The sequence below is a fragment of the Pseudopipra pipra genome, chromosome Z (assembly GCF_036250125.1).
Source record: "Pseudopipra pipra isolate bDixPip1 chromosome Z, bDixPip1.hap1, whole genome shotgun sequence".
Lineage (NCBI taxonomy): Eukaryota > Metazoa > Chordata > Aves > Passeriformes > Pipridae > Pseudopipra > Pseudopipra pipra.
Window position 1 is genome coordinate 2,875,034 of NC_087581.1, and position 9,691 is coordinate 2,884,724.

A 9,691-nucleotide genomic window follows, 5' to 3' on the forward strand; every position below is an offset into this window, starting at 1 on the left:
AGCATAAAGTTTTGGTGATCGGTGTGTAAACTTATGTGGGTTAACACCCAGACCCCTACTTTGCGCAAACCAGAGCAAGAAATAGAAATACTTCGCCTCAGTGCGTAAATTGGCGCAGCGCACCGGGGGACGAGCCCAAAGCGGGGACAACAGCCCTGTCCCTGATCCTGCCCTTGCTTTGTCCCTGTCCTTGTTCCTGTCTCTTTCCGTGCTCCTGTCCCTACCCTTGTCCCCGTCCCTTTCCGTGACCTCATTCCTGTCCCTACCTTATCCCTGCCCTTGTCCCTGTCCCTCTCCCTGAGGTCCCACCTCTGACCTTCCCTCACTCCCCGCCTGTTCCTCTCAGCAGCCCCCGCCCCTTCCGCCCGCCGAGGGCCATTTCAAGGGCACCTCCCGCAGCGGGCTATTTCCTAAAAACCCTATTTAGATTCTTTATTATTTTTTAATTAATCTCATCGCATACTACGTGTGCTTGTGTGTGTGTATATGTATATTTTTAAGTATATCTCAGGGTCGCGTGGAGCGGTTCGCGCCCTGCCCCGCCCCCTGGGCGCGGCCTCGGCGCCAAAAGGGGCGTGAGGCGCCGTCGCCATTTTGTGAGCAGAGCGAGGGGCCGGCAGCCCTCAGCGTCCCTCCGCCGCAGCCTCCCCGGGTCCCACCGCCTCTGCCGCCGCAGCAATGCTGTCCGCCCGCGTGGCCGCCGCCCTCGCCCGCTCCCTGCCGCGGCAGGCCGGCCTGGTGAGCGCCCTGCCCGCCCCGGAGCCGGCGGGGCCGGGGGGGACGCGCCGCTGCCGCCATCTTGGGGCCGCGGTGACATTGAGGGGGAACATCGGAGTGTGGGGAGGGAAGCGGGGGGTGTCCCCTCAGCGATGTGGGGCAGACCCCGCTGAGGGGCGAGGTGTACTTCACCGGGCTCAGAGTAGTGGCTGAAAGCTGCCAGGGCAAGGTCAAGGTTGGGGGTGTGAGGTGCGAGGGGATGGAGAGTTTTGTCCCGTGTTTGTGAGGAGAGAGAGAGCATAGGAAGAGCCGTCAAGAGCCTCTCGCGCCCTTGTCCTCAGTAAAGGCGAATGAGGGAGAGGCCTGCCCGGCGTACAGGGCATTAAATAAATTGCATTAACGGTGCTGCATGGAACTGCATTGGGAGCCTTGCTTGGGGTGCAGGAATGTAATCTAATGTACTCATTATCACAGATCATTTTTTTGGACGTTAGAAAGAAATTCTTCACAGATGGGGTGAATAGACATTGGAATGGGCTTCCCAGGGAGGTGGTGGGGTCACTGTCCCTGGAGGTGTTTAAGAATAGACTCTGCAATGATTTAGTTGACATGGTAGTGTTCAGTCACAGGTTGGACTCAATGATCTTGTAGGTCTTTTCCAACTAATTGATTCTGTGGTTCTGTTCTTTTGCTGAAGAGGTTTTGTGTGTTTTTTTTTTTCTATATGTGTTAACCATACCAAAGCTACTACAGTTAGATTTTTTTTAGGAGACACAATCTTATTTCTCTCCTGTGCAACTCTGAGTGGTGCAGTGATTTCTGTATGCCCAAGGTTCTGATGTTTAGCGCAGAGGTGCCAAGCAAGAGGAGGTTTTGCTGTGGGAGCTGCTGCAGTGCTTGATGGTGACATCAGAGTACTGCAGAAGAACGCAGCGAGGGGTTGGAAGCAACCTCCTTCACCATTTGTCCTTTCTTGGTGGTGCTGGGGTTGGTTCTGGAACTCCAGAACTCATTTTGTAATTGTGAATGAGGTGCTGTGGAGTTCAGCTCAAAACTGAGACAGATCATAAGCTCAAAATGAAAAATACCAGTGTGTTATCTCTTAGTGTGTTTTTTGCATGATCAGGGAAATCTCATTGGTTCTGAAACAATTGCTTATTTTAGGTTTCCAGAAACACCCTGGGTGCAGCATTTGTTGCTACACGAAACCTCCATGCCTCCAAACCATGCTTTCAGAAGACTGGTGAGTCTGAGAAAGGTCTTGAGTGTGGTTTAAGAACTTGGTCTGTCAGACAAAATGGGAATTTGAATATGATGGGTGTTATTTGACAGCACTTGAGGACCTTTATGTTCTGACAGTATTTAACAGTGAAATGTTACACAGTCACATCCTACAAACTGCACTTCAATTAAAATTCAAAACATGCCCTAACCAGGGGGACACCACATGTCAGCTGGCTTACACAGGTACCTGCTTCATGAGGATTCCAGTCAGCCTTCAACTCCTGCAGAACTATTTGAAAAAAGTTGCCCCAAGTTGGAGTTTCCTGTCCTGCTTGGAACAGTGTGAAGAAGCAGATGACTTTCCCAGGCCTGCCTGAGTTTGACCTTGTGTCCTTGAGCATGGCTTTTTTGCTGCCAGCAGTTTGGTGTTTAGAGAAGACAGCTGCTCTGCGTGGCTGTGTTTTTGGCAGCAATTCACGTACGTTATTTTGAAGTGGTTTAGGGCAATTAAAGGTTATTGGGAAGTAGCAGTTTCACAGTGTTATTTACTGTTTGTTAGATGTGGAAATAAAAGATTGTTGGAGGTATGCAGCCAAACAAATTTGAGGAAGATGGAGGATACGTTTTTACAGTTTATATTGAACACCTTGCTCCTTAAATGTATGGAATTCCTTTAGGTATGTTTGGATCTTGGACTACAAATCAATTGGCTGGGTGTTTTGATGCATCCAGGTCTAAGTAACTGCTCAGCAAGCAGAGCAAGCATGCCTGTTCTGAGCTAAGGCTAATTAATTAGTCTAATTGTTTTCTAGGGAGAGATAGTAGTGTAGGACATAATCAAGAAAATTGATAACTAAAGAGCCATCTGTGTTCTGGTTAAAACTGGTGTGTAATGATGAGTTCAAGCTCCTTTTATTAACTGGGAGTACAGAGGCTGTTATTCATCTTATGCATCCTAAGTAAGGGTGTTGTTTGCTAGACTTTGTGGCACATTTGAGGAAGGGCGCCTTGTGAATTCAAGACAAGCTTTCTGGGTTCATAGCGTACCTTAATGTGCTTTTAACCTCTCTTTCCAGGTACTGCGGAGGTATCCTCTATTCTGGAGGAACGTATTCTGGGAGCTGACACCTCGGCTGAGCTGGAGGAGACGGGCCGTGTGCTCTCCATCGGTGACGGTATCGCCCGTGTGTACGGCCTGAGAAATGTCCAGGCAGAGGAGATGGTGGAATTCTCTTCTGGGCTGAAGGTGAGCTGTCACTACAGCAGTTCCTTTAGCTCAGGGACAGTAAAAGTGCTGGGAGGTACCCATGGAGTCATTGTATCAGCTTCATTGCATATTTAATGTGTAGTAACTAGTGAAAATTTTTTAATTTGTAACACTTGGCTTTCAGTATCAGTATCTGGTTCTAAGCCAACATTTGAGCTTTTCTTGTCTTCATCTAGGAAGTACTAGGACTAACCTGACACTGGATTTTGTTTTCTTCAGTTTCAGGGTGGCTTTTCTATTTGCTGTTGAATAACGGCCTCTGCTTCAGTACAGCATGCAGCTTGCTGGCTTGTAGTCTTAAGAGTGGGTTAAAAACATGTTGACTGTTCCAAGAGTACTGGAAGAGCTCTTCCAGCATTTTTAATGACCTGTCTCACCTTGGGCACTGAAGAAGCCAGTGCTTTTCTCTTGTCCAGCTCCTAGGCAAGAGAAAACTCTTGTACTTGAACCCTGCTTATCCTTTCTGGTTTTTGTAGAGAGATTCAGTGCTAAACTGCTGTGGTACAGTTATGGGGTAAGTTGAAAGCTTAGGCGTGTTCTTTAATCACTGTGGAGTTAAATAGATGCTTTGTATGTAAAAGCAGAACATTGACTATTGTTACAAATAAGATTGAGGTAGATCTTTTGGGATTTTGTACACTGTAAAAGAGTCACTGTGACAGTTCTCACATGCGTTGGTATGGGTTTTGTAAGGATAATGTGATCTCTGTCCCAGGGTATGTCCTTGAATCTGGAGCCTGACAACGTTGGTGTTGTAGTGTTTGGTAATGACAGACTGATCAAGGAGGGGGATGTTGTGAAGAGGACTGGAGCCATTGTGGATGTTCCAGTGGGGGAAGAGCTGCTTGGCCGTGTTGTAGATGCCTTGGGCAATCCAATTGATGGGAAGGTAAGAGTATCTAAGTGTTAACTACCTCTACTTTTATCTATGTGATACGGACCTCAGCAATTTTTTCTTCTCTTTAAAGGGCGCTATTGCATCCAAGACACGCAGGAGAGTTGGCTTGAAGGCCCCTGGGATCATTCCCAGGATCTCTGTGCGTGAGCCTATGCAGACTGGGATTAAGGCTGTGGACAGCTTGGTGCCCATTGGTCGTGGCCAGCGTGAGCTGATCATCGGTGACAGGCAGACAGGGTGAGTTAAATGCCCAAGCCTAAAATGTTCCTTAAGCAGGGACCACAGGGCTGTGTAGGGAGTGGGAGAACCCGGGGCAGCTTAACTTACCAGCCTCTGTGTTCCACAGGAAAACTTCGATTGCAATTGACACGATAATCAACCAGAAACGATTCAACGATGGGACGGATGAGAAGAAGAAGCTGTACTGTATCTATGTTGCCATTGGCCAGAAGAGATCCACTGTTGCTCAGCTGGTGAAGAGGCTCACTGACGCAGGTACAGATATTGGGAGATGGCACCCGCTGACATCCTGTTCTCATTATAATGCTTGAGTACTGCTGTGCCCTCTGGTGGCTGCAAGTGTAGACAGAATTCTTATTAAACGAATGAATTACTTGGCTTTGTGGAGAAGAAGCCTTTCTAGGCAAGTGGGGAAAATACCATTCTGTGGCCCCCAAACTGCTGAATTGAGTTGAGAGCTTACCCCTTGCAGTCAGGCAGGCCTGGTGACAAATATTTATGGACTTGACATTTGTTCCATGTGTTCATGCGTTCCATGTGCCAATTGATGTGAATGGCAGCTGCAAATTTAGTGAGGAGCCTTCACAGCCCAAACACATTAAATGTAGCATCCCTTCAGAAAATGATGTCCGTGACCAAGGCTGCACATGTAACAGAACTTGCAAGAGACCAGCACCTGACTTCCTGCAGGCTGATCAAGCACCTTGATCAGGGAAGACCCCACATTTTAAGGACAATGATTGGTTTGGGACTATAAAGTAAAGGGTTTTGCAACAGCCTTGAAGCATCCAGGAAACCATGGGCTTTCAGCGTGAGTTACTTCTAGAACAAAAGTGTGTCAGTAAAGGTTTAAATTTTTTTAAATGGGAAAGAAGTCTGCAGGTGTTAGGTGTTAGCTGCTATGAATTTGCTCTTGGGACTTCCTGAGTTAGTTGAGCTAACAGGCAGGTTCAGCTGGTGTGGTGGGCTTTCCTGTAGCAGTGTAGTGACGCTGCCTGGGCGTGCTTCAGCACTGGTACTTGACACGCGTGTGTTGTGTTTGCTGACGTGGGGCATGATGAGGTAGCACGCTCAGCAGTATGTGTCTCCAATCCTTTCCAGATGCCATGAAGTACACCATCGTGGTGTCTGCCACAGCATCTGATGCAGCACCCCTTCAGTACCTGGCTCCCTATTCAGGCTGCTCCATGGGGGAATACTTCAGGGACAACGGGAAACATGCATTGATCATCTATGACGACTTGTCCAAACAGGTGAGAAACACTGTTTATAGGCCTCGTGGTCTGGCCTTGGTGTGTGTTAAGTCCAGCATGTTGAGAGAGGTGCCGAACTCTGACAGCTCCCTCTGCACCACACAGGCCGTTGCCTACCGTCAGATGTCCCTGCTGCTGCGCCGTCCCCCCGGCCGCGAGGCCTACCCCGGGGATGTGTTCTACCTGCACTCCCGGCTGCTGGAGAGAGCGGCCAAGATGAATGACTCCTTCGGGGGTGGCTCCCTGACCGCCCTGCCCGTCATCGAGACCCAGGCTGGGGACGTGTCTGCTTACATTCCAACCAACGTCATCTCCATCACTGATGGACAGGTGGGACTGCTTCCTGTCCCATTACCCCTGTGTAACTTACTGGCTGGTCTCTGAGGAGGCCTCCAGGCTTCTGACCAAGAGAATAAAACAATTTCCTCCTACAGATTTTCTTGGAAACTGAGTTGTTCTACAAAGGTATCCGTCCAGCCATCAACGTTGGTCTGTCTGTGTCCCGTGTGGGTTCTGCTGCTCAGACCAGGGCTATGAAGCAGGTAAGTGTGAAACTGCTGCTCCTCCTCATGCTGGAGGTAATATGTAGGCATTACAACCCATTTGACTCCGAAGATCTGTGAACAGGGAGGGAATAAAGCTTTGGATTCCTTAGCGTTATGAAATTATAAAAGGACCAGCATTGGAGAACTCTTTGCTATTTCTCTTGCCTGCTGAGAGAGGTGGGGGAGAAAGGAAAATTGTATCTATATAAAGATGTAGGATTAAGTTTTGGTACGCTGAAGTGGGTACTATCAACTAGAAATAGAGAATGCTCACTTAACCCCGAGCGTTTGTACAGGCATGGAATTAGAGGGGTTTAATATGAACTGTTCCCATATTAGGGAGAAATAGCATGCTTATGTTACAAGGTGGGATTTTTAGAAATGCGTATGATCTGCCAGTGTTTGTAGTCACCTGTCTGGTACGCAGGGCAGAGCTGACTGGTGACAGCTGTCAGCTGCAGATAACCTGCAGTCTCTGCGACACCCCTAGAGGTGGCCCCACGGGGTCTGACCTGTGCCCTGTGCTGCAGGTGGCCGGTACCATGAAGCTGGAGCTGGCTCAGTACCGAGAGGTCGCCGCCTTCGCCCAGTTCGGCTCTGACCTGGACGCTGCCACGCAGCAGCTGCTGAACCGCGGGGTGCGCCTGACGGAGCTGCTGAAGCAGGGCCAGTACGGTGAGTGTCTGTGTTCCTGTTAGTGCTGTGTGCTGCACTGACTGTGCTCATTCTGCACACAGGGTAAATGCAGGCTGGCTTGAACCAGGCTGTCCATGCGCAGCTGGTCTTCCAAGGGCTCTGTGTAGTTGTGATGTGTCCTGTTGTCAGAGTTCTGATGGAATGAGTGCTCTCTTCCTTGCAGTTCCCATGGCTATCGAAGAACAGGTTGCAGTCATCTATGCTGGTGTAAGAGGTCACTTGGACAAGCTGGAGCCCAGCAAGATCACTAAATTTGAGAGCGCTTTCCTCGCCCATGTACTGAGCCAGCACCAGGCCCTCCTCTCCACAATCAGGTATGGGGGTCTACCATGCTTCATCCCCAGGGTATTGACTTAATGGCTGGAGTACAGAATAATGATCACTGAACTGTTAATTTAGTGTATCCTAGAACATCAGGCCTTCAGCTGCTTGTGCCAGAACTGGAGGTTAAATCAGCCTTCCTACCATCGACCTTCCTCAGATTCGTGTCTTCAGCTCTTAGGAAATGCAGCTTATGCTTAAAGTGAACGTACTTGCATATGTCTGATCTGTTCCTGAAATCACTTAATTGAGTCACTGCCCATATTTCTGACAGCTTTAAGCTGTGAGTTAAGTGCTGCTGAGTGGATTGTTGGGGACTGAGTATTTCCATAGTTCCGTCCTGGAAACTGGTCCTGGCTTGGTTTGTCATGAGCCAAATCATGTGCCTTCTGTCTCTAAGGCACAGCTCTGTAGAAGGTGGAGCATTGTTGGAATACATACGTCTGTTCTGAAAGTATTTGTGGACAGACTTCAGTTCTTGAACAAGACTAACACTTTCAGGAGAAGGGATGTTTTGTCAGTGGTACGGTGTCATACATCAAACAGAAATGTATTAAATCATCTACTAGTTTTGTTAGAAATGGGGAGGTTTGTTGTGAAGCTTCTGTCTTTGTCTCGGGTTGACTGTGTATCTGTTGCTGTGTCAGGAGTTTAACTGAACTCTTCCAACAGGACCGAAGGGAAGATCTCTGACCAGACAGAAGCGAAGTTGAAGGAGATAGTCACAAATTTCCTGGCTACTTTTGAGGCATAAACTCTTAAAACTGTTCAGAGACCAGGCGGTTGTGATCCAGTGCTCCAGCTCCATCAGAGACTAAAGTATATGCAACTTGAATGTACAGATCTCAGTGAGAATAAAGGTTCCCTGTTCTGAACGAGTGCCTTCTGGCTGGCTGCTTGCATCTGTAGAACACAGAGGTGAACTCCCCTGGACATCAGGGGGCATCTTAACTGTTGGGTGAGCAAACTCCACTGACACGGGAGCAGGAGGGTGACAGAGCTGAGAGATGTTCTCAGGGTGTTCATCCTTGGTGCCAGGCAGCTTATCCTGGAGAAGGGCAGTGCAGCTGGGGAGGCACCCTGTGCTGTCTTGTCACGAGGGTAATTCACTGGACCTCGCAGGAATCTCTTTAACTGCCTGAAACTCTGGCTGAGTATTTCTTGGAATTTCTGCCTGGTGACCCATCCTGGTGCGGGCCTTTGGAAGACTGGTCCTTGAGTCTCAGGACAACTGCAGGTGTAGCTATTACAGTAGTAACAGAGATTAAAGTACTAGAATCCTACAATAGTTTGGGTTGGAAGGGACCTTCAAGGCCATCTCATTCCACCTTCCTGCCACAGGCAGGGACACCTTCCACTAGACCAGGTTGCTCCAAGCCCTGTCCAGCCTGGCCTTGAACACTTCAGGGATGGAGCAGCCACAGCTTCTCTGGCCAACCTGTGCCAGAGCCTCACCTCCCTCACAATAAAGAATTTCTTCCCAATATCCCATCTAATCCTGCCCTCTGGCAGTGGGAAGCCATTCCCCCTTGTCCTGTCACTCCATCTTTTCTGTAAGTTCCCTTCAGGTACTGGAAGGCTGCAATTAGGTCACCCTGAAGCCTTCTCTTTTCCAGGCTCAACAATCCCAATTCTTTCAGCCTTTCCTTGTATGAGAGGTTTTCCATCCTAGTAATGAACTTTGTGCCTCCTCTGGACTTGCTCCAACAGGTCCATGTTCTTCCTGTGCTGGGACCCCAGAGCTGGAGCTCTTCCATTTCCTGACTGCTGTGTGAGGCACAGGATCCCAGTGTTGCACCGATCTGGGATGGGGGAGAGTTCAAAGCCTCTCCATTTCGTGCAGTGTATTCAGTCTGGTACAGTGGAGCTTGGCCCTTAATCCTCGTGGAGCCTGCACACCCACTGTCCCCAGTTAACTTTCCTGCAGGGGAGCATCCTGCCTCCCAGTGCAAACAAGCAGCTGGAAACATTCTCACACAGTTCCAGGCTAACAAACAGGCTCTGCTGTACCGGGGAAAAATTTTTAGTCCAGGAGTGTCAGACACCTTTCTGGGAAGAGTTAGTGCTGTGCTCCAGGAGGGATTTCTGTTTTGTTTATTCCGTGCACAGCTCCAGAACAGGTGGCTCAGGGGCTTCACAGGCACGAGGGAATGTTGTGGAACCTTTTTACTCTGACCTGGCCAACATCATTTGTCACTCCCAGGATAATGTTTACAGCTTGTGACTCTGTTCCTGCACGTTGACTGAACGCTGGTTACCTCTTGGTGTTGCTGTGCCATCTTCTACTGACGTGCTGCTGCAGCTGGAAAGCACCGAGCTCAGGGGTGCCCTAGTCCAAAACTGCACAGAGATGTATTTGTTTCTAGTAAGATAGGAGAGAAATATTCCAAGGTTCTGGTTTCTGCCCTGTTGCTGCTGAGATGTAGGAAGGTGAGAACTTCCTCATGAAAGCACCGTGTGGTAAATGCACCAGTCGGGTCCGAGTGAAGGGCAGGGCGGGTTTTGGAGGATGGGTCCCAGATCCTGAGTG

General features: G+C 49.1%; 1 protein-coding gene across 1 annotated transcript; it reads left to right on the forward strand.

The window, feature by feature from the left end:
* The first annotated feature begins 566 nt into the window (after positions 1-566).
* On the forward strand, positions 567-8,036 carry ATP5F1A (ATP synthase F1 subunit alpha). Its single transcript, XM_064642238.1, has 12 exons — positions 567-738; positions 1,882-1,960; positions 3,018-3,187; positions 3,924-4,097; positions 4,177-4,343; positions 4,453-4,601; positions 5,448-5,599; positions 5,705-5,929; positions 6,034-6,141; positions 6,675-6,819; positions 7,004-7,154; positions 7,834-8,036. Exons 1-12 carry the CDS (start codon positions 679-681, stop codon positions 7,913-7,915), a joined length of 1,662 nt encoding a protein of 553 aa, XP_064498308.1. The 5' UTR covers positions 567-678; the 3' UTR covers positions 7,916-8,036.
* The last annotated feature ends 1,655 nt before the right edge of the window (positions 8,037-9,691 follow it).